The sequence below is a fragment of the Sarcophilus harrisii genome, chromosome 1, assembly GCF_902635505.1.
Source record: "Sarcophilus harrisii chromosome 1, mSarHar1.11, whole genome shotgun sequence".
Classification (NCBI taxonomy): Eukaryota; Metazoa; Chordata; class Mammalia; order Dasyuromorphia; family Dasyuridae; genus Sarcophilus; species Sarcophilus harrisii.
Genome location: NC_045426.1, coordinates 698,730,227 through 698,755,480, shown reverse-complemented (window position 1 = coordinate 698,755,480; position 25,254 = coordinate 698,730,227). Strand labels below are relative to the sequence as shown.

The window sequence follows — 25,254 nt, the reverse complement described above, 5'->3', positions numbered from 1 at the left end:
TTTTTAGTCTGTGGTCCCTTTTGACAATTCACTCCGCTAAAAAATGGGGTCACCACCTCCTCTTTAACAGATAACCCTCCCTGCGTCGAATGAGGATTTCAAGATGGCTTCTTATCCCTTACCAGAGAGGAGTTCTGAGGAGGCCGGGGTGTCCAATTTCAGGAAGGCTGCTTCAATCGCTTGGCTGAACGAATTCTGGAAGCTGGGCACAGGTACACGGTCTGAGTTGTCACTTTCCCCATCACTGTCCACAGGGGCAGGAGGAGCTAGGGTGTTCTCATCTAGAAAAGGCCAGTGTACTCTCAGGGCAAGGATCCTGAATCACTCCCCTTATAGCCGGTTCTAAACCACTGTCCACTTATTAAATATCTCCTCTCACCTTTCTTGGAGGCAGTTTTGGACCACATATCTGCCTTTGCTTTTCCAATTCTCAGCATCTGCCAAAGAAAAGATGTTAGCCAGGAAGGGCCACAAAGCTTACTTAGTCTAGCATGTTCCAGTTTCTGATCCAGCCCCACCCACATGCTTAAACTACATCCTGGGCTAATAAGGGAAAATATATGAGCCTAGAGCAGATCAGTACTTGACAGAACAGTCCTAGCTAAAGCCAACCTAATGACCAGACAGGTTATAAAAAATACAAGGCCCTCAAAATGGGTCTAAGAGTTTTACAACGAATGTAGATAAATAGTTCTTGTTATGTCTCTTAAATTGGTTCATTGGTTCCCGATACAACTTCTACCAAAGGCCCTCCCTTAAATAGCTTCCTCTTCCTAAATAGCCTTAAAAATTCCCGCTTTCTAACAATTCAGAAATGACAAGAATAAGCCATTTCTGTATCGCAGTTCCAATTAAAGCAATAAGGTGGTAAAGTGGACAGAGTACTGGACCTGAAATCAGTAAGACACAGAGCTCAAACCCCATCTCAGACATCTGCTGGCTGTAGGATCTTGGGCAAGCCACATCTAACCAGTCAGCCTCAGTTTCTTCATATGTAAAATGGAAATAATACCTGTCTCTTCAGGTTGTTTTGAGCATCAAATGAGATTAACTGCCAAGTGCTTTGCACAGTGCCTAGCACAGGGTAGGTACTTAATACCCCTTCAGTATCCACTACCCTACCCTATTCTCTTCAGCCTGTCCCAACTTTTCACTTCCCTTTATATAGCCATTGGCTCTCTTGAGATTCAGCCTTTACATTTCTCTCAAGAGCATTTGACATAACTCTGGGCCCCTATTTCCCAAGAATGTCATACCCAGATGCTTGAAAGTTATTCTTAATACCAGAAAGTAAATTTTTTTTCTTCTAAGAATCACTGAATGCTTAGTGAAAGGAATAAATACTCAGGTCTGATTTTCTGATTTTAACGGGTATTCTTAACTTTCAAGTAATGTTATCACCATTTTTTTTGATCTACACAGAAGTTTCTCCCTATTTAATGGAAATTTTTGTCCAAGGACAAGCCACCTGGATTTTTAATATGCTGCCCTTAAGAGACCTCTAAGCTAATCTCGTTTCAAAAAAAGGAATATCGTTGAAGTCAAGACAAGTACCAAACTCCTAGGTGCCAGCTTTGATATTTAGGAGGATTTAAAATCACACACCCCCCCCCCCCATTTCATCACATTCTTTTGTGAAGGCCAATACCAACGTCCAAGGAATCCCAAACCAGGCTCACCTCCACCAAGACTACTTAATAAAACAACTCTATCTAAACTAGTGGCCGGGAAGAAATGAATTGCTGCTCAAGAAATTTCAGCTCCAAAACATTCTTCACTAGCTCTCTGAACATAAAGATTATCCTGTAAACTGACTTGGCTACAGTCACACTGCTCTACTATTTCTGAATACTCTCATCAGCTAAAATAAGGTTTGCCTGCCAAGGGTTTTACCTGAAACTTAATTTTTCTCCGCCCTCTCCTCATCAAAGAGAAGAGAACAGGATCATCTAAAGCCAATGTCACCTGACTGAAAAGTCCTAAAATGAAAAGGTGGGAAGGGAGCCCAGATGTCCATTTTACATCCATAATTCATTAACCTTCCAAGCTCCTCCGTACACAGGCCCTGCTGGCTCTTCACCACAAACCAACTCACACTATTCCCCTCCAGTAATGATTGTCAGAAGCGCTGCTATTACATCAACTAACTCGGACACGAATAACCATTTTCAAAGAGAAATGGAGAGGGAAAGATCTAGAACTCATCTGTCTCGGACCCAGCTCTCTGAGACACAACAGATAGTCTTGTGACCTTAGGTCAAAACCAAAATGAACAGCAGTGCCAAACAGTTTTCTGCTTCTCCATCAGCAAAAGGTTTACCTGGGCAAAGGAGGGAAAAGGAGACTCTTCTTCCAAGCTCCCAACGCAGAATGAAGGGTTGACCTGACCATCAGTGGGTGACAAAGAAGCCAACATAGTGTCTGCAAAGGAAGAATCAGAGACCTAATCACAACAGTAACTCAATGAGAGCTGTTGTTTTCCTCAGAAAAGGAAGAAAATTAAGAACATGAGTTAAACAATCCAGATATTTTCTAAAAATCAAATTAATCAAACATTACTCTACTTTGCCTTTTTACCTTGTTCCTAAAACTAAAAGCTCATCACAGAATGTGATGTTCAAAAAAGTGAATTCTGAAACGGATTTTTTCATGTGCTAAATTCCTTTCTTTCCCACCTGAAATGCGACCTGGTTCCCAAGTTCCAAAAAGTCCTGCCCCAGTCACTCATTTAGAGAAGACTGAAATCCCCACTTGGCATTATCTGAAAATGGGCAGGTTGATTATGTTTATCTCAGAGTCAAAACTTAAGCACAGATGGAAATGGAGCTGGTCAGGTCAAGCCTCCTCGTGGCTCCCAGATGTAGTGCCCTGAATCCACCATGGAGCCATCTGTATCAGCCACTCCTGAACCAAACACCACTTGAAGACCTCCAATTTTCATTGGATTGGAACCCATTATCTCCTAATATAACTCATTGTTTGTAACCATTTTGATGGTAAAGTGTTTCTTTCCATCAACCTCAAATGCCTCCCTGTGATATCTATTTGTAATTAAAGATGCAATGGTGAGAACCAATTCCTTCAATGGTGTTCATTCCTTCATTCCCAGATAGAACTGTCCAATGCTGACACTATGGAAACCACTGCCAGAGCCAGTCCCTTTGGCCAACTTGGCAAACTACTTAACTTTCAGAAAATCTATGATGAAAACAACAAAACTGCACTCTAAACTGTGGTGACATGTTTTGTGAAGAGGTTAATGACTTCAGCATTTTAAGATTTAGGGACTGGGACTTTTGTAACTTATGACCAACTGGGGGGGGGAGGGGGGAACCATAATTTGACACTCACCTGAATGGGTCCCTGGGCTTCTGCTAAGAGGAGACTGTGTGAAGGAACCAAGGCCCTCAGTGCCAAGAACCAAAGCAGGATCAGGGGAGCAGGCATTAAAGGCAGGAAACTGCTGCAGATTCTCTAGAGCGATGTGGACTTCGGGATCTACAAAGGAAGAGGACAGCTCGGTCTCAGCCAGGAGTTCAAACTGGTACCAAGATTACAGCATCACAGCCACCTCAGCCAAAATCATGCCCAAGAGAAATGGCCGAGGATGTTGCCTCCCCAGCCCAGTGCAGCCCAGCCTCCACCTCCTTTTTCTGTCTAGAATCCCTCTGGCATCAAAAACCACTTTTGCTGATTGTTCTAGCAGTTTCTCTTCCAATACCTGGAGCCCAGGGCAAAACCAGCAGTACAGCCCCTCCCCCCTCTCCCCCAACCAGCTTCAGAGTGGGTAGAGACAACACCAGGATCAGTCTCAGAGAAGCTAGTTTGAATCACAGGCAATTTCACTGTGTTGGTCTCGAATTCCTCATTTATAAAAATGAAAGTGTTGGACTTGCTCCTCTCCAGGACCCCGCCTAATTTATCTGGTCTGGAGACCTGCAGACCAGAAGATCTCAGATGGAGCCCAAAGGAGCCAAGGAGGCCACATCCCTTCTCTGAGGGGAACTTGGAAAACAAGGATCCAACTCAGTGATGCACATAGAGCTTCTGCAGCCCTCACTGGGCTAAGAGCCAGTGGGCACTGCCCCTCCAGCCACCTTCTAACTTACATTTGCCCTGCCTCTTGTTCTCTTCTATCTCAATCCGGCGCTCCCTCCGCCTCTCCTCCCGAGCCTTTTTCTGCCGTAGCCGTCGTCTCTTCTCAATGTCATCTGTGGATCAGTCAGGAAATGATGTGAGTGAAGTGCCAGCAGACTGGAACCTTTCCCCCACACCCAAGCAGCCAGGCTCTCAGGGGGGTCACAAGCACAACTCCCTCAGGCTGGAGCAGCTGCCACTCATTGCTTTTCTGGTCATAAAAGAAAGTGGAGCACACTAGGGAGAGAGATTCACCTGAAAACATTTCCAGAGTTTCCTTGGAAACGACAGGTGGCTGCAGAGCCAGTTCACAGATGCTGAATTCACAGGTAAGAGGCAGATGGCAGAGGTAGCGATGCCGCTGTCGCACGTCCTACAGTGCAGAGGAGAGCAAAGTTCAACAAAGACCTAAGCACTGCCCTGCGGAGAGTGGGGAGACCGTGGGTGCTGTCCCCAAGGGCCTGGGCCCAAAGCCTCAGCATGAAAAAGGTAGCAGTCTGGACAAGTAGCACCCCATACTGCCCGGTGCTCGAGACACCAAAAGGGCCCGGCAATGACTGAAGCTCTGTCACCACCTGTCTTAAGGATTCAAGAAGTGGGAACAGTGTTTGCACACCTAACACGGGGACTCACCTCTGAGATAGAGTAGCCAGCGATCTCTACCACTGTGGCGGTGATTTTCTCGGGGCTCTGCTCCAGGCTCCCATACTCCCGCACGAGGCAGCGCACATTCACAGGATGCAGAAACATGTACTGTCCGTCTTCCGCTGTGGGCAATAGTCACCATCACCCTTCCTCCCTCTCAAGTCTCAAAGCTCTCCCAAAGGTACATACAGGAAGAGACCCCTTTTGACCATGTGATTTTCCTTTAGATTAAGTTATAAAAAAGTTGAAACCATGCTCAGGGATGACCAGCCCTCCTCCTAAGTGCCACTAACCTTGATAGAAGTAGTAGCAAGGAGAGCTGCCCAACGATCTGGTACCGAGTGTGGCCTTGGGCTTCTGCTGGCTGGTTTTGCTGCAAGTGGTCCCTTCTTTATCATTTCCATCCAAAATCTCCGACTCATATACCTCTGTTACTACTCTCGGCTCCAGCTCAGTCACTGGCTCCTCTTCTACCAGGTGGGGAGGGGGAAGAGGACAAGGTCCTCTAGGGCAAGGGTCCACAATTTCTTCATCAAAAGCAGACAGATACTCCAGTATACACTGTAGAAACAAAAGCTAATCAACAGCAAATCCACCTCCTGCTAAGAATACGTGTCAGCACCATCCCATGGAAAAGGCGCAGGCCATCTGGAGTCTAGCACTGTCTTCTTCCTGGTGACTCAGGTGGCCTCTGGGTGGTTCTACTTCCCCCAAGACTAAATGGGGGGATGTGACCACCTTTCTGGGTCAGAGATGTGAAAAATGGAGTAGTACACAGTAAAAGTTTAGGGATCCCTTGTTGCAAAGAGAAGGTCTATGTCCCCAAGTTAGTGAGGAGAGGCACGATAATAAGCATCAAGGAACACACCCACCTGGGAGTCTGGCTCTTTGTCCAGGGGTGCTGCTATCAGGACCAGCTCCTCTACTGCAGTCACAACATCAGTCACCTGATCACCTTTGGCTTCATCCAATCCTGATAGAGCGTCCTCTCGAGCCTAATGCCAGAGACAAACATGAGTTCATCCCTTCTTATTGAAAAAATAAAATTCTTTTTGTAGAGAAAGGAACCATAGCATCCTCTCCTAGGAGGAACACAAGGGCAGCATGTACTCTAACCAAGCAGACTGAGAATCCCAATTCAGGACCCCACACCACAGGGAAAGGAAACAACTTCAAAGTCCTCTGGGAGCCACAAAAATGTCCTTCCTTGGTTGGTGGGGCAGCCCGCCTCACTTTTTCTTGGACTAAACAACCTTTGGAATCCTGCCAACTCATATAAGACAGCACCTCTGCTCACAGATGTCCTTTATTGATTACTTTCATTCACCGAGAGCCACATTTTATAACACCAAGGACACCCACCACTAGTGTTTTAGCCCAAAAGGCCAAGGGCGGAATGCCTTGACAGCAACATAAAAAACAAGTCTTTGTGATGAAAATCAAAGATGTAGGCAGCAGTAAGATTGGTTTACAACTTTTAACTTGAGAACCAGAACATCTGGCCAAAGTTTCATTTCTGCAATTCTTGATGCTCTAAGTGTCCAGCAGGGGTCACCAGAGAGGAACTGAGCAGCCTAAAAAGGGACAATTTCCCTCCAGGTTCAAATTCTCCCAAAGGTACTTGGGAAAACTTTCAAGTGTAAATGGTCTACAAAAAAAAACATCAGCTGACCAGAATGCTCCAGGAATAAGGGGTCTACAACTTAATCAGGTATCAATAGAGCCAAAAAAACCAAACTGTCTATGACAGCTGCACCAACATAAAGCTCACCCCATAGACCAAGGATACAGCCGCCTTTCCAGTCCATAAACTGAGTATTTGGGGAAGATATATTTATTAGACAGGCTGCTGGGAACTGGCCATTTTGTGTGATAAAGATGAAAATGTTTAGGATTGTTTTTTGTAAAGAAATTTTCTACAATCAGACTGTAACCTTAAGAAGCATTCCTCTTCCATTACAGAGCAGCTTAAATTCATCCTGGGTCTAAATGCCTTCTGGGTGTTGGAATGCATCCCTCCAACCCAACAAGCCAAGCCTGCTTCTCATTGACTTCCTTGTTTATATTCGTGGTTCCCTCTCTTCCCAGGCCCCTTGACCCTGAGATTGTCATCCTTGTCTCTTCCTTCTTTCTTTTAGGCAACAAGGCCTAACCACACCCCCTCTGAAATGCCTCACCTGCCATACCTGTCCTGCCTTTTGTAATCCTCCTGCTACTAATCTGTTTCAGACCCTCATTCCTTCTCATCAGAACTCTTCCTAGGAACAAGAAAACCAATTACCACTAGGGACAGTTACCTCTAACCTCTCCTGTATTTGGCCTTTGTTCAAGTGTCTTACATTTCCTTAACACAGCTGTTCCTAACTATCCTTCCAATCTTATTCCCCAGGATGCCTCTCTCACATCTTAGTACTCTGGTCAAGCTGGACATCCCTGGGGCCTGAACTCTTGCCCAGTCTTTCCAATCTGTACCTCTTCTGCTGCGCCTACCCTATGAGTAACATGTTGATCCCTTTTGTTAATCCTACAAGATGCCTTTACATCTCCATCTCAGTTCACAAATACACCCACTTGTCAAGGCTTAGCTCAAAGGCTAATAAGGAAAAACTAAAGGAATAGAAACAAAGATGCCTTTCTGTGACTTACAAGTCTGTCTAGAAATCCTTTGACCTTGATTTCTCTCCTCCTAAAAAAGGATTATAAATTATATTATATACAAAGTATATGTGAAATCTGTGTATACAGTTCTGGTTTCACACACACCTTTCTTTGTTTTTCTTTTTAATGGCACTCTTCTCCAACTGCCAGACACATGGACTATTTCTTTTTTTTTGGCTATTACATTAAAAATCTTTTACATATAGATTCATTCATAATTTTGTAATAAAAAATAAAAAAGGGATACAACTGAATTGAGTCAGAGCAGTTTTGTGACACTGCCTTGTGGCTCATCAGAGCGTCTGCACCCGTCTGTGGTCACACCAATAACACACTGGGAGGCCTCAACTTTGCTTCTAATCACATCATCTACTACGCCAGGGTCAGCTCTATGATGGCACAGACCACATTTTATTCAATCCCCCCCTCCCTCTATGGAACTTGGCTATGCTTCAACAAAGCAGGCACTCAGTAAACACACCAATGAATGAGCTTCTTAGGGACTTCAATGCAATAAATCCACCCAAGCACAGACATATTATAGACAACTGAACATTCCTTTAAGGGTTCAGGATCATATATATCCTAATCAGGCCACAGCACAAATTAACTCATGGGAAACAGAAGGCCCTGAGATACACACAGCAACACCCCAGATGGACCACGGGGGTGTGATTTTTCAACACTACATCCGTCAATCCAGCTTCTCCCTGCATCCCAACTCTCCTTCTGCTTGGTCTCCTCACCTTGAGCTCCTGGAGGGCGGCTTCCACAAAGCACGCCTCAGGAGAGTGTTTCTCCTCTGCCAGCTGCTGCTCCAGGGCTGCCTTCTCTTCCAAAATCACTCGCTGTAGCACCTGCTCCTTGGAGGCCAGCAGGAGTTTGGAGTATTGGCTGTGCTGGTCATCTGTCCAAGGGGAAAAAAATCCAGAACCCCAACTCTGTGAACCTAGTGCCAAAACTGTATAGCTAAAACACATCTATCATCCTCAAAGTTGCGATCTTCATATACAAAATTTCATCAGGCTTGAAAGCTGGTTTTATATTTTGCTGGTCTTATAATACCAATAAGAAACATATGCAGTAACACAACCGGATTGGGGCTGTCTACCTGAGTGGTGTCAAGGATCTCTATGGCTGCATATTGACTTTTTATTTATTTTGTTAAAACATTTCCCAATTACATTTGAATCTGGTTCTGGCCACATGTGGGAATTTGGGGACCACTTGAGCCCTAGGCTTGACATCTGGTGAACCAATTCAAAAGTGAAAGGCCTAGTCAGGAGGCTCTGGAGAAGTTGTGCCAGGGTACTATTAATTAAGCAAGTAACTAAGCAGGTAACTCACCTCCAAGGTGAATAGGCTGTTCTACATTCATCCATTTGGATTTGGGTAAAGCCACTAGCACACCTTTCTCCCTTCTCATGAGCTGCATTGTGATGGTATCGCCAACAATGTATTGGCGTGACTCTGTAGCAACAACACTGTAATGTGGGAAGAGAACTGTCAAGTGGAGATAACGTGCACCTGAAGCTCTATAGGCTGGTGAATTGCCTCTGAGCTCACCTCTTGAGATCCTTCTTGTGAACAGAGCTGTAACAGATGGGACATTTACTCCAGGTCTTCTCACTCAACGAAAGGTAGTGCAGAATGCACGCCCAGCAGAAAATATGCCCACAGCGTGTGATCTTGGCTGCAGTTGGCGGATAAAGGCATATTGGGCAGGACGGCACCTCATGACTACAGATGCGCTGCAGAGGCACAAGAACAAGAAGGGTCACTGATGTGAAGACGGGTCAGAGCAGCCTGGCCTGCCCCTACCTGGCCATCCCAGACAAGCCTCAAAAAATTTTTGCATGCTGGTACCTTAGGCTGTAGATGAGAACTAATTCATAAATCACATTTGCAAGTTAATCTGTTACATTTCAGTTCAGCTCCATGTGAGCTCCTGAGACAATCTGTCCCAGTATATGACAAAGCTAAAATGTGTTCTATGCTCAGCAGAATTCTAGCTCAGATCAGCAGAGAAGCAGTTTGCCGTTAAATGCACTGATTTTCATACCAACAAGAACCCATGCTCTTTCCAAGGTAGGGAGAGGAGGGAGGTGATTCCTTAGAAGTCTCCTTTCTCATTAGGAAGATCTACAAGATAAATCAGGCCTAATGGTATGATTCAACAAGAGACTGTTTGAAAGCTTCCCAGAACTTTTAGCATTCATAATGAATACCAAAACCAGCTAAAGACTCTATGACTTATTTTTCCTTGTCTTAAAGAGGAAATACAGCTGTGTGGACTACTCATCTGCTGGCTGTCACTGGAGATTAAGGTTTGGGGATATTTCTTATTTTGATTGCGTCCAAATATCTGCACAACAAGCCCAATATCCAAACAGGCTGCTGCAAGTGAAATGCAGTGATCATATTCTGGGTCTAAAAGTCAATTCACTCTCTCCCCCAAGTTCAATTGGCAAACTCTTTCTGACACTAACTTAAACCTTTTAGGAGAGTTAGAAGCTGCAACTGAAGCTGTTCTAATCCAACTATCCCAATTACCAGCACTGATTCAACCAGCCACATGTTGAATTCCTTACCCATGGAATACAGGGTTAGAATTTCACAACTAAGATTCTGCAATGGAGGATATAAAAGTCTCAGCAGAAACCTGATCTGACAAGAGGAAGGGAGGAAAGGATCACTTGAATTCTCTTCCCCACCCACTGTCAACAAGCTTAGCTGTTGCTACTGACCACTTGTTCCACAAAGTCCCAGTTGACCAACGTATCAGGGTCAGCAAAGTGCACTGTGTAGTCTTGGTCTTCGGACACCACAAATTGGCAGCTGGACAAGTAATTAGGGGAGAAAAGAGCAGACCATCAATAGAATTAGCAAATAATCATGCTTCCAATTCAAAAGCAGTCCCATATGCTAACTCAGGTACTGTACAGAATTCCCTACTTTGGCATGTTACAGAAGGCCCAGTGAACATTAGTTTAATAAGAAACCAATGAACTTGGTTTCCATCATATCAAAAGCCAGTCCAAGCTAGTCTAGCCCTTCCCCCACAAGCCTGTCTAAGAACTAAAAATAGCTCAGAATGCTGCTTTGTCAAGGGCTAAACAGCCAGTTTTGTTCCCAGTGGCTAGACTTGGGAAGCACTGGAGTAAATCAAATGGCTGCCTGGCCTAAAATCAAGCTTTGTATTATGGTAAGCTCACATACCTCTTTAGAACAATATGCATCTTTATCACAACTCTTAAGAAGTGAGATTTGAATAAGGCGGCAGTTTTATGCCACATATCATATCAAAGGACCTCCAAAACCACCAGCCTGGCCCTTGACTGTACCAATCCGTGCTTTGCTCCCAAACCATTCTTTCTAGCTACCCAAAATAGAGAATGATTACAATATCTTAGGAAGAATTGACATGTCTGCCTACTTCTCTTCTACTCACTTGGCCTGTAAGAAGAGCTCCTTGTTAAAAGGTTTTTGTCCCCATTTGTTCCTCTTCCCCCAGTTGCCATGTCCATTGCCTTCAAAGTGACCTGTCTGGCCACGGGGTTCAAAAGTGAAATTTAGTAAGTGGTTTAGATTTATCTTCTTAGGACCAGAGAATTGGGCAGGGCTGAACTCTGCCCGTTGAGCCTCTGCTACCTTGGGGAAAAAACGGCAATATTTTAGATAGATTGACAGAGCACTTTATTTACTACAAATACCAGTACAACATTCACTACTCATTTAATTCTACTTTAACCATTTGAAAAAATAACACCACAGCTAACAGATTAAAACAAAGCATTTGTTCACTTTAAAGAGAACAGTTTAAAACAGACCAAGTAAAAGAGCCCCCAAAAGCTCAATAGGAAAATCCGTATCATGCCAATTGTTGTGACTAAGACAGTCTGCCCCCCTGTAGGGCATGAAATTATATAAAAACTAAAACAGCATGAACCTCTGTGGTGCAGACTAAGTATAAAAGGGTTTTTAAACAGAAGCCTGCAACAAGATGCCCACCTCCTCACCCTCAGTAGCTAATTGTTCCCTGGGCCAGTTTCAGCTGATACTGTCCCTTGGAAGTATACTTCCTAGGAGACCAACCTGCTGCTGTGACTCATTCCCACAAGCTTAAGAACTCTGCCAGAAAATACTCACATTTCTACTCATTTTTAATTGAAATTGACAGAATTCGAACTTGTGGGCTAACACTCTAGCTAGAAAAAAATCTTATCAGCATCAATTAAAAACCAACTTAACAGATGATTGTGTACAAATACACAATCATCTGAAAAAGTCCTCTGCGTCTCACACATGCACACGGCCCAGCCTGCAGTTTTATCATTCTCCCAGCAATCCTATCATGAAAGACATGGTCATTCTGCCAATGTACGACTTAGACCCAGCCAGGACATAAATGTCATTCTACAACCAAGGAACTCCAAAGAGGGCATCATCCCTTCTCCTTGCAGAGTATCTACACAAAGCTAAAGTTACCCAGAACACCTCAAAACCCAGCAATTATGACATCATGATTTGCAGCCATCCTGAAAACATGTTCCTGCCTCCAAAGGCATGTCCATAACCTTCTGAGAAAGGAGCAAAAGTTTCAAGAACTGAAGGGCTTGTAACAAGCACTGAAGTTGATATTCAGTGATCTTCACAAAGTAGACAATTGGTAGGCTGCCAATACTTCCTGCAGTCCAGAACCTTCACAGAAGTCTTACCTCATCTCGTCTTCCACCATTAGAAGAAGAGCTAAAGAGTTTGCTGCTGCCGCCGCCCCTTTGAGGAGGCATCTTATTAAAAGTTTTGCTTTTCTGTGCGTTGGAGCGACGGGACTGGTTGTTAAAGTTTTCATTTTTAGGATAGGAAGTTTCACGTTTACGGTTATAACGTTTGGATCCACTCGCATTCTTTCCATCTAAAAAACAAGAAGAAGTTTCATGTAAAGTCCAGACTTCTGAACTGCCAACCCTCCCCCCCATCCCAATGGCTGGATTTGGACTAGACCATTAGGTTTCATTACTAGACTACAAAAGCAAAGGCAAGACTAGCTGCATTAATCATAAATCTGTGTTGTTTCTACTGGTTTCTTTTGAAATTAGGGTGAACAAAACTATATGGTGCTATAACTTTCCCATCCTATTTTCAATTTCACCATTATGAACTATGGACCCTCAGTGTTTTTGATGATTTCTTAGCAGTTTCAAGGGCTGATGATTCTCATAATTCTATTCCCTGTACAGAATTTATAGTCATTGCTTTTGGAAACGAAAAGTACAAGACCTAGTGAAAATACTACTACTACTGAGCTGTAAGAATGAAGAACATGAGAAACTAAAAACAAAACAAAACAATAACGGGGCAGTTAGGTGGGCACAGTGGATAGAGAGCACCAGCTCTAAAGTCAGGAAGACCCAAGTTCAAATCTGGCCTCAGACACTTAATACTTCCTAGCTGTGTGACCCCAAGGCAAGTCACTTAATCCCAGTTGCCCTGGGGAGGCAGGGACCCACCCAGGAAAATTTATAATAACTAGTGCCAAATTAAGAGTAAATGTAAAACAAAAAGTCAAATACAATAAAATCCAATCAATAATCACTGCCAAATCAAAATCATATACATAATTAACAATGCTGCCTTCAAATTATTCAAGTTAAAGCATTCAAACAAATATACATACACATACACACACATGTAAGGGAAGTTGAAAGTAAATTCAGTTAAGGGAAAAGGATAATACATATTTTAGCTAGAAAATTTCAATGCTGAGCTAACATACTTTCTTTAAATCATTTAAACTCCAACCTAGGCTTTTCACACACATCTATAAAATAGGCATACAGACAAGGCAATCTACTCATTTAAAGTTTCCTAGTTAAGACCCTAAAAAAACCATTACAGGATATTATTACTAGAGTTAAGTGTGAAGAATGAACAAAATTTTAGGAAACCTAATATACATCTATGATTTTTCAAATGTCTTTTATAATAGCTTTTAATTTTCGTTATATATGTAGAGTTCCAAACTTTTTTTCCCTCTTTTCTTCCCTCTCTTCTGGACAGCAAGCAACCCACTATTGGTAAAACATAATTCTTCTTAATATATTAACATATCCTGTGAAGGAAAAATCAGATCAAAACGGGGGAGGGGGGGGAGAGAGAGGCATGAAAAAGAGAAAAAAACAAGCAAATAATACTACCACCAAAAAAAAAAAGTGATAATACTATGATTTGATTTACATCATCTCCACAGTTCTCGCTAGGGATGGCTTTTTCCCTCCCAACTATTGGAATTGCCTTGAATCACCTCTTGTTGAAAAAATCCCAAGTCCATCACAGTTGATCATCACACACAATCTTATTGCTGCTGTATATAATGATCTCCTGGTTCTGCTCACTTCCCTCAGCATCAGTTCATGCAAGTCTCTCCAGACCTCTCTGAAATCATCCTGCTGGTCATTTCTTACAGAACAATAATATTCCATAACATTCATATACCATGACTTATTCAGCCATTCTCCCACTGATGGGCATCCATTCAGTTTCCAGTTCCTTGCCAGCACAAAAAGGGCTGCTACACTTTTGCACATGTGTGGTCTTTTCCTTTTTATGATCTCTTTAGGATACAGACCCTGTAGAGACACTGTTGGATTAAAGGGTACAAGACTCCTTTGGGCATAGTTGCTCTCCAAAATGGTTGAATCAGTTCACATCTCCTTAGCATCTCAATTTTGAACATTTATCATTATCTTTTCTGTCATCTTAGCCAGTCTGGGAGATAATGAAGTGATATCACAGTTCTCTTAATTTACATTTCTCTAATCAACAGTGAACTAGAGCATTTTTTCACATGACTAGAAATATGTCCACTGATTTTTACTCTAAATTGAAGACTTAAGAGATTTTCCAACCACCTGCTCCAAGACTGATGCCTGAGATATTACCAAGTTCAAATTTAGCTAAGGATGAATTCGATTCAATTCAAGAGATTCAAATAAGAAAAAGGAAAATGGCTTTTATGTACAAAAATATTCATAGCAACTCTTTTCTCAGGACAAAAAACTTTTGGGGAGTGGGGGCAGGTAGGTGGTGCAGTGGATAGAGCACCAGCCCTGAAATCAGGAGTACCAGAATTCAAATCTGGTCTCAGACAATTAACATTTCCTGTGACTTTGGGGCAAGTCCCATTAACCCCAATCAGAAAAAAGAAAATTGAGGGAATGCTCATCAATTGGGGAATGGCTCAATAAACTGGTCTTTTTGACGGATTATTGTTCTATGGGAAATGATGAGCAGGATGCTCTCAGGGGAAAAAAAAAAAAACACCTTGAAAGACCTCCATGAATTCAAGGAAAGTAAAATGTACTGTATACAATAGTAATGTTCTGGGATGTGCAATGTGAATGTTGTTATTTTCAGTGGTGCAATCATCCATCACTACTCTGAAGGACTTATGATGAAAAATTTTATCCATACCCAGAGAAGAAAATGATTGTGTCTGAACAGAGATTGAAGCAATTCTTTCTCATTCTCTCAATTTTTCTTGAGGGTTTTGATTTTCATTAAGGTAGATCTGTTTCTTTTTTTTTTTTTTTCACAACTTGACTTTTATGGAAATGTTTTGCATAACTTCCCAAGTGATTTCCTAATTGTGGGTGGGGATATATGGTAGGGAACCTAGAACTCAAAAATTTAAAAAACAAATTTAACTGGGAAAAAATATTAAATAAATTTAATTTTAAAAATTAGCTGGGGGGACAGCTAGGTAGTGCAGTGGATAGAGCACCAACCCTGAAGTCAGGAGGACCTGAGTTCAAATCTCGTCCCAGACATTTAACACTTCCTAGCTCTGTGACCCCAATTGCCTCAGGAAAAAAAAAAAAAAGCCAAAGAATTTGGAATTCCCAAAGCAGCCCTCCACAAAAAAAGAGAAGGTACCACTCTCATGCTTCAGTTTTTATTCAGGATGTATTTCAAATCAATACTTATTTGGAATAAAGGCCAAAATCATAATAGGAAGAAAGCTGGATCTGAAATCAAGAGGTCCTGGTTTCAACTACCTGTGGGATTTGGGCAAGTCACAACCTCACTGGGTCTCATTTTCCTCATCTGTAGAATAAAGTAATTACACAAGATAATCTCCAAGGTCCTTCTGCAGTTCTGAATCCTCTAAACTTTTGAGAATTATCCTATTCCTAATTTATTAAGGCAAGAAGGGAAGTGAGTGAGTAAAGCAAAATTTGTAGTTATTTTCAAAATACCTTTACAAAGTAAGAGAAACAATTTGGCTTGGAAGCTAGAGCTGGCTTCCAAACCAGGAAGATGTAGGTTTAACTCCTACCTATGATATATACTGGCTGTAAACCTGGGTAAGACCTTTAATCACTCAGGAGCTCTAGACATCCAAGACTATTAAGTTGCAGAGAAGTTGTCACACTAAATTGGTAAGGGGAATTTCCTATTTAACCCAAAAATGTAAACAGAAATTTTGGCAATTTAACCCTGCAGTAACTGATTTAAGTCACAGTAATGAAGGTATTTGTACCAATGCACAAAAGTTTAAAGAAAAATTTGAATTTTCCCTTTGGTAAAAATTTATCCAAATCAAGTCAAAATCACAAGTTATTCAATGCTTCATGAAAACAAATCTAGTATCTATAGCATTGGGGGCAGGGGGGAGAGGCGGAGGAGGGAGTCTTAATTACCAGATGAATAGAATCAAGGCTCTGCAAGGCTTTCCCCCTTATATGAACTATACATAAATCCATATGGACTATATGGATCAAACCAACACAAGCCTTATAAACCAGAAGTCAGAATTCAGGAATAAGTTTAGTTGGCTTTTAAATCTTAATGTCAAACAAAAGAGGTTTCTTAAAAAAAAAAAAAAAAAAAAAAAAAAGCAAACTCAAGGACAAACAAATTTCCTTCACATTTCAGCTGCAATAGTGGCCGCCTACCCCCATATTTGGTCAGCTTCTTTAGGCAGGCTCCATCACTCACAAACCTGCTTACCACTGATGCTTAAGAGCTAGTATTATTACCATTTGGGCAAAATGCCAGTAACCAGCTCTTTTAATTGGATGGTCACAAAAAAGGGGATCTAGCCTGGAATGACAGTCATATTCCTGATAATTCTGGCAAAAGCTGTGTGTATAATTTTCAAATTCTTTACAGGCACTGCTTTTGATCAAAATTATCAGGAATGTCTGATATTAATCATGGAAATCCCCTTGATTCATGGGAATTATATGGTTAATCCCTCAAAAAACTCAAAAAGAATACTTCTGTTCATTTTCCAGGGAATTAACCTTGAAACAAGAAGGAAAAAATTGGGAAATGGAGGCAATGAAAAGAGCATATGCCCAAATATATACTTCCAGTGTCCACAAACATTTCAACATTTCTTAGGGCCCTGACAACTTATTTGTATATTAAGATGGTGAGGATGGCTCATAATGATCTAAAATAACTAAGATTAGCCTCTGATTTGCATAGAGCTGTTAACTCACCCAGAAGTGCAGTTTTCAAGATTTCCCCCCACCTATTACAACACTGGCAAGGAACAATTTCATAATGCTTACAGAATCATTCTGAAAGAAAGCAATTCCCGGAAGTATTTGGTTCTGAAACACAAGGGATGACTGCAACTGACCACATTACAAATACATGATTTTATAACTTCTACATCCTCTACCCAAACTTCTCTGCTTCCACCACACTAGCAAGTTTATAAGACAGCAGAATGGAGGGTCTGTTATCTCTCACACTGCACAACCAGCAGCGGAAAGATTGCCCGTGCAGCCAGACCTGGCACTCAGAGATAAAAACCCATAGCACTATTTTTGCAAGGACGCTGTTTGTGGAAAGCTGGCTAAGATAACTTGGGGGCAATTTTTTTCTCAGGCAGTGGATCAGCCAAAAAAGATTCATCTTCAGACTGTTTAGCATAAAGCGTTAAAGCAAAATCCTAGCCCTCAATGGACCTTTTCCTGAAAGAAGCATTTACCTAACTAATGCTCTAAAACACACAAGACAAGGTGAGATGGCTCAAACTCAGAGCTCAAAATCTGTGGGGGTCAACAAAGCAGGGCCTCAAAAGCTGACTGCAGAGCACCTGTCCATTTACATATTTCCACAGCCAATGATAGAGCCTCTATCCAAGAGTCTCTCATTCCCCACATCCAAATTAAAGGTTCCATATCATTTTAACAGGAGTCATAACAAATTTGGCAACATCTCCATATTATATATTAATTGTGAAAGCACAGACAGGTGGCCCTGCTTAGGTCAGAGCAACAGCTACAAGTTATTGCTGATTCATAGGAGGATCATGTTCAAGTTCCTTACTCACAATACTCGGCAGAGTAACTGGCAAATACTTCCATCATTCTGGGTAACACAGATGTTTGCCAGGAGGCTGGCTAACAATTTAGGATTTCAATGGGATAAATATTATATTGAATTGATGTAGCAACGTTTGGGATTGGAGGTCATTTGGGCAAGTAAAGGGCTCCCTAGTTTGTGGACAGGGCAGAAAGAATCTGTATAAGCTCTTCAGACCTCAGTACAAAATTCAAGTTTTTCCCCTTAAGCAGCACCTGTGGAGTTCCCACACATGAGATACTAGCCTAGAAGACACAAATATTCTCAAAGAAGCATGGTTTAAAAAGTCATCCTAATTTCCAAGGCCAACACCAGCTCAAACTTCCTGTATAATTCTAAGGATTGCTAAAGGCAAATAGGTTTACACTACCAACCTTTCTTTTGGCGTCAGTAAACGGAACAAGAACAAAAGAAGGCCACGTAATTAACCTGAAAGAATTACCTCAATACCTGAACTATTGCTAACCTTTAAATGATTGGGTCCACCTACTCTTCAGTGGGAAGAGACAAGAGTTTTATTTCTGGAACATATAGCTTCATGCTTGCTTTAAACCTAAGTTCCCTTCTTTGTCTTCATTTTCCCTCCTCTCTCCAACTTTTTTGGGGAGCAATGTTCAAAAAAATATTAATTAATGTTAATTCTTAGAACTGTGTCTTAATTCTACTAAAAAATTTACATTTATTATTATAGGAAAGAAGCTATAATCCATAAAATCCAAAGTACTACATAAATGTCAGCTACACAAATAAAGGTAAGGGATCTTATCTGGAAAAAAAAAAATTTGTACTGTAACTGGAGAAAAGAATGGGTAATTCCTACTTAAAAGGCCAAGGAAATTTGAGGGTTTATCTTCTAGTATTCCAACAGAGTGAACACAGGCAAACTAATAACAGCAGACATTTCGAAATCACTCTTTGAAGGTCTGCACAGTGCTTCATTTATTACCCCTCTGGGTCTCCACATCACTTATTTTAGAGAGGAAAGTGGGGTTCAAAGGATAAGTAGCTTGGCTAGGGTCACATAGAAACCAAGGTCAGCACTATCTCCTAAACTGTACTGCTTCATCACTATCACCAAGCAAAGACAGTGAGCTTGTGTTATAACTGAGATAACGTGACCAATCTATCCAATTTAGTCATTTTAAACATTTAAAACTTTTTAAACCCAGCTTTGGTGGGGGTTTTGGTAAAATACAAAAAAAAAAAGGTATGGAGTCTCCAGCTCTTTTCCTTCTTTTTAAAAGAGATGACAAGTGTTCCCCTCATAATGCCACCAACCTCACCCCAGCTCCCAATCTGGATGCTTGGAATGGAGGAGTACTTCCAAAGGACTCAACATCTGTTTATCACTTTGAACTGCATTCCTACTCTATGATTTGAGGGAAAGGCAATGTTATTTCATTTTATGTTAACACACAGTCTACTTCAACCAACAGGTGAGTCATATAATTCAATACAATCCTGAAAATTAGCCAACACTTAAAACATCTAAAAACATCCATGGTGAACTTTATCATTTAACCTTTATGTTATGTTAGGTCATGTTTGGTAGGGAGCAAACTATCTCACTGCAAGCACACAACCAGGGAGTCTCTTTTTTCCTGAGTAACTGATAGGCACTAGTAAGCATGCGCAGATGTGTGTGGTTTCTTTGTTTTTAAGCAAGTTATTTTTAACAAACACTTCTGTCAAGAGATTGTCATCTGTGTGTTTACACAAGACTCAGGAAAATCCAGGCCTCTGATTACAAAATTCTCAGTACATTCCATCATTTTTCATTTTCATACAAAAAAATTAGGAAACCATCTTGGGAAAAAATGGAGCAGGAGCAGGTAGAATCCATGTTAGGTAATCAGAATGAATCCAGAATATTTATCCAGAATACAACTTGCCAACAAATTAATACAAATACTTGCTTGCACAAGGCTATAACCCGTCTATATTATCTTGGGAACAAAAACTCGGCTCGTTTTCTCAACAAGTTTCAGAGCAGCAGAGCACAGGTAACATACCTTCAATGAAACAGCTTTTTTAATGGTGTTAAACCAATTTTATTTTCTCCCAGGGGACAGACTTAGGGGCTTTGTTAATAGCTGAAATAGAGAAGCTTCAATGGGTCTCAGAAAAATTAGCAGAAAACGGCAAAGTCAAAGGTCCGAAACAGCTCTGATTTGAGGATAGAATGAAAAAGAAAAACAATCCTTTCTCTTTCCATCAAGAGGATGAGGGTCTTATGACACCTTTAATTTTGAGGGGCTAGCCGAACAGATGATCTGTGTTCAACTTCAAAGTTGATTTGCGATTAAATCCCAGACCCAGGCCCAAATTCACAGCATTCACTGGTCACAGCTCAGGAACGGACACTAATGTGCCTGAGACATTTCTGTCATTTTCTGAATTGTCTCAGCCTGTATGTGTCCTGACACAGCACAGTAGATCTGTTGTCTTGTTACAGATTTCATAAGCAAATGTCAAATGAAATGGTAAGCAGCTTACAAATGCAGGTCAAGTGCTTTGTGAACCTGAAAACCTTCAATAAAGGGTGGCTATGACCATTATGCTGAGGTACAAGACAGGTTACTTCCATGACCCCCACTTAGAATTTGTTTCTGAACCTAAACTAAGGAGGCTCCTAATTTGGAGCCCTTTGTTCTGTATGAAGGAATGCTGCCGGACAGCTCCCTTGCCCCATTATGTGTTCTTTAAGAGAATATTAAAACTGCCTAAAACCAAACCACCCAGCCTTTACTCTAAGCTGCTGAGCTTCTGACACATAGCCCACCTTAAAGCCGTTCAGGCATCTCTAGCCTGACTCAGTCTCTGAAATCCATCTCCACTGTTGTAGGCAAGCCTTTCTTCCAGTGCCAACCTGTGTTCTAATCCCAACTTGTTTGAATGTTTCAAAGTGGATAGGAGGAAAGGAGGAGATGGAAAGTGGGATTCAAGAGGGAGGATGGGACTTAGAAGCATTTGGGGATTGCATCAGACCCATCTCTGGGTTTGAGAGTTGGGAAAAATCTGCTGCATTCCTGGGATTTGAACCACCTAGTTCAAATCCCCAAAGCCCAGCGCAGTCAGCGGGCGGCAGGAGCCAGACAAGCCCTCGGGAGGCAGCAGTGTCTTACAAAAAGAGCAGCTCTGGGATCCAGAAGGCCAGTGAGTGCCATGACCTGGTTCTCAGATGGGGCTGGGGCTTGTCAGCATGGTGAAGGCATCTGAACAGACACCTCCAAAGCCCAGCTCTGAATCCTCTTCTACAAGCTACAATCGGAGGCCTTGCCCACGGTGGGACAGACTGGCATAAGAGCAGGGGTGTCTGCTGACAAACCAAGTTCTCTGAAACGCCCACACTTTGGAAATGCTTTAGAGGGCACATGTTCACCAGGGAACTCCTGGCCACCTCTCTGCCCCTCCCCCTTCTGGGGAGAAGGAACAGCTGAAAAGACAAGGTCACTGGGTGAAATGGAGGGGTCAACAACATTCTCAAGTTCCAGAGAAAACTGATCCAAAGATACTTAAAGGGACCAACCTAATATGGCGGCAGAGACTAGAACCCAAGCACGTGGGCCAGGCAGCCGGTACCGGAGGACTCATGCTTCTTCCAGATCCAATAAAGGGGAAGGGAGGACGAGGTTCTCCTGCTAGCTAGCCTCAAACCAAGGTGAAAGAAATGAGGCCTCAATGGGGCCCACCAGGAGACCTGGGTCCTAATCATGGCCCTTCTCCCCAAGTAGGGCAAACTTTGTTTCAGTTAAGAAAATTCTTAAAAAATTAACATCTGAATTCTCTCCCAGCTCCAAAGCCCTGATGTTTGACTTGAGTTTCACCATCTGAGGATTAAAGATAACAACCCTCTAATCCCTTTACCTCACTGGATTTGGGGAAGGAAATACCTTTCTTCAAAACTATAGGGACTCACTGTGACTTTTATGGACTCATGTGACTACACATGTATAACCACTATCTAATAGTCTTCTCAATGGGAGGGGTGAGAAGGGAAGAAGGGAAAGAATAAAAAACAATCATTAAAAATTGTTTATACACTTAAGAGCTATGTGGATATAAACTATCACAATAACACTACCAACTTAAACTCTGAAATTAGAAAAAACTGGGAAAAAAAGCCTTCACTAAGAGGGACCTAAGTCACAACTGGAAGGAAGAGAAGGCTTTCTAGTCTCACCCCCTTCATTTTACCAAGGCCAAAGATAGGCAGTGACTTGCCCAGAGTAGCCCAGACCATAACGGCATAAATTTGTAATTTGTTTAGATGAAACAAACCCTAAGGCACCACAAAAGGTCAGCTATTACTAATCCAGTATCCTCCAGATCACAGATAATAGGATCATCGATTTAGAGCTACAAGGGACTTTGCACTGTTGTGGTTCTGTCCTTTCAGACTCCATGACTGCATTTGGGGTTTTCTTATCAAAAATATTGGATGAGTTTGCCATTTTCTTCAACTTGTTTTACAGATGAGGAAACAGCGCAAACAGGGCTAAGTGACTTGCCCAGGATCATAGATAGTAAGAGTCTGAAGTTGGATTTGAACTCAGTAATTGCTGACTCCAGGCCTCAAACTCTATTAACCAAGCTGCCTTCAGAGACCATCTAAGCCAATCTCTTCAATCCCCCCCCCCTCCCAATCCATCCTACATGAAGCAGAGAGTAATGGCCTGTCCAAGGTCACAGGCAGAAATGGGCATGGCAGGACTGGAGGGAAGGGTGTTCCCAGGCCCTGAGGATTATCTGATCCAACTCCACATTTAGCAGATTTGAGAAGGGGGGGAAACCAGTCAAGGTTACCCAGGTATTAAAGAGAGGGGCCCTTTTCAGTCTAGACTCTCCACTAGTCAATAAAGTTATACACTTGAACAGGATTTTAGACAAGTTAGCTATGGCCCATCTCTGGCACTAAATGAATGGGAACTGAAAGGAATCAATACCTCTCACTTTGCATGATCCCTTTCCACAATGTGCTAGGGAAGGAAAACTGACCCAAGTTTATTATGACCAATAAAGGGCCTTTACTGACTTCAGTGGAAGCTCCATAAAGACTCTTAAGTCATGTCAGACTTAGAGCAGGATCTCAAACAGGGGCTTTCTCAGACATGCTACTCAAGTGAATCACCTGGCCTGAAGGCAGCCCCACCCCACCACACTCCTAGGTCACTGCTTGGAAAGGCAATGGGCACGTAGAGAAAATTCTTGTTAATGAGGAAAACAAGACCCAAAGAAGCTCAGTGACTAGTCCCCATCACAGAGGCTGAGTGGATGCCCAAGGTCTCCAACTGCCACTCGCCCCCCCCCCCCCCCAGGTCAGCCAAATGACCTCAGAGCTGAGGAGACCGATGTCATCACCTCATCCAACCAGGGATAAACCCTGTGCTGAGAATCCAATCCTGAGAAAAATGAGGTCTAGAAGTTCAAGGCCTGGAGGTGAAGAGTTGGGCCCAGGATACATATCCCCCCCTCTCCAAATCTAGATCCGTCTCCTTAGCTCATACCTCTAAAAATGGAGCAGTACCAGGCTTTCATCTAGTCCAACCCCACAGGAAAGGGAATATAACGACTCAAACAGCTGGTAACTGGCAGAGACCGGCTTCCAACTGGGTCCTCAGCCCCTGCCGGACAGCTGAGAGGGACCCCGAGATGCCAACTCTGATTCATTTAACAGAGGAAGAAAACGGACCTTAGACAAAGAGCCTCTGATCCAAAATCAAACCACTGTGAGGTGGCCCAAGCAGCCATGGAGCTCTGGACCTCCAGCCTTCCTGGTCTAGTAGCACCCTACTCTTCACTTCAGAGATGAACTGTCATCCCATCCCATAATCCGCCAGTCTCGGGCTTATAGGCTTTAAAGCCAGAGTCTAGTCCCACCTGCTCCGTTTTATCAAGAAGCAAAGTAAGCCCTGGCCTTGGGGAAGAGAAAAGTGTTACTACAAATAACATCGATATTCTCAATCGTTTAAAAGGCAGCAGCAAGGTGTAGGGGACAGAAACCTTGCTTCAAAGTCAGGAGAACTTAAGTCAAAATCCAGCCTCAGACACAGTTTGGACAAGTTTGAGGTGGGTCAAGAGACAATTCTCCAAACTTACAAATGGCAGAAAAGTCACAAGATTTGTATTGGCAAAGAAAGCTTCTCACAGGAGAGTGAGTATAAACAGAAAAGAATAGTTCACACTTATAAAACGCTTAAAATAGGCTACGGATGCTACACCAGCAAAGGCAATCGGAGGCATGTTCAGCCATGTACAAGAACCAGGAGGGAATAATATGAGAAGTCATGAGAAGAGAGTATGTAAGAGGAGGTCAACAGTAAGATTTAGCAAAAGTTATCAAAGCAAACTAATTTTGAGGGAGTTAAAAGGATCTGTTCACATCTCAAGGAGGAAGGGAGAAAATTTAAGACTCAAAATTGGGGGAAAAAAATTCTAATTGGCTTTACAAGTAAAAGCAATTCTAAATAGATAAAATGCTTTAAGATGGCCTATGTGAAGCAGGAAACAGAGGGCAGAGTAATGGCCTATGGTGTCTCTTTAGATCTTTACAAGACCCTCAGAAATGGGTGCTACTGTTCTTGTCCATGTCTGGTTTTTTGGCGTTTTCTTGGAGTAGTCTGTCACTGCCTTCTCCAGGGGATTAGAGCAAACAGGTGAAAAGTAACTTACTGTCGGAGGCCAGATTTGCCATCCAGTCTTCCAGACGCCTGGCCCAAAGCTCTAAACATTTCCCCATCTAGCTAGCCAGATGCTATTATGATTCCCATTCCACAGATAAGCACACTAAGGCTGAAAGCCGGTTCACCAAAGCGATCAAACCCGAGGAGGGATTTGAGGCGGACTCCCTAAATTCCAGGCTCCAAGTTGGTCTGAATTAGAACCCAAAACCTCGGGCTTCGCAGCAAACCCAGAATCCTTACAAGCTCGTCGGCGAAAATGAAGGACCAACACCGTTTAGGCGGTTGTTGCTTTGGCCCTCACGATCACCTGACAAGAACGGGAAAAGTGGGCTGGGGAAGGTTCGTTCAGGGACTCCTGCAAGACCGGCTCCTCGCCGCCTCGGTCTCTGCCCACGGGAGGCTCCGAGAGCCCGGACGCCTCCTGGTGCCGGGGAGGACCCCAGCAGGCCCGGCGCCGGCCCAGCCCCTGGGGGCACCCTTGCAGCCCGCCCGCCCGCCCGCGCGCGCGCTCCCGCGCCTTACCGCTCTTGGGTTTAGACTCGCCGGCAGGCCCCGCCGAGGTTGCGCGGGGTGGCTGCTGTCCTTTGCTGCTGCAGCCCCCAGAGGCAGAGGAGGAGCTGGGGGTCCCGCTGTTCTTGTCCATGTCGGGGGCGGCGCTGCTGCTGCTGCTGCTGGGCGAGCTGGGCGGCATCAACGGGGGCCTCGGCGGGGGCGGCGGCGGGGGGGGCAGCGGCGGCGGGGGCGGCGG

General features: G+C 43.0%; 1 protein-coding gene across 1 annotated transcript in view; it reads right to left on the bottom strand.

Annotated features, from left to right (window-relative positions):
• The window catches only part of RNF10 (ring finger protein 10), a 26,759-nt gene extending 1,505 nt beyond the window's left edge, over window positions 1-25,254 (bottom strand). The window contains exons 1-16 of the mRNA XM_031948728.1: window positions 25,029-25,254; window positions 12,159-12,355; window positions 10,892-11,091; window positions 10,188-10,278; window positions 9,007-9,191; window positions 8,788-8,924; window positions 8,187-8,347; window positions 5,655-5,777; window positions 5,076-5,343; window positions 4,771-4,904; window positions 4,393-4,510; window positions 4,110-4,211; window positions 3,352-3,498; window positions 2,321-2,421; window positions 380-437; window positions 123-281 (exon numbers count right to left, since the gene is read on the bottom strand). Coding sequence (XP_031804588.1) covers window positions 123-281; window positions 380-437; window positions 2,321-2,421; window positions 3,352-3,498; window positions 4,110-4,211; window positions 4,393-4,510; window positions 4,771-4,904; window positions 5,076-5,343; window positions 5,655-5,777; window positions 8,187-8,347; window positions 8,788-8,924; window positions 9,007-9,191; window positions 10,188-10,278; window positions 10,892-11,091; window positions 12,159-12,355; window positions 25,029-25,197 — 2,350 coding nt within the window. The 5' untranslated portion in view covers window positions 25,198-25,254. The remainder of the gene's footprint in view (window positions 1-122; window positions 282-379; window positions 438-2,320; window positions 2,422-3,351; window positions 3,499-4,109; window positions 4,212-4,392; window positions 4,511-4,770; window positions 4,905-5,075; window positions 5,344-5,654; window positions 5,778-8,186; window positions 8,348-8,787; window positions 8,925-9,006; window positions 9,192-10,187; window positions 10,279-10,891; window positions 11,092-12,158; window positions 12,356-25,028) is intronic.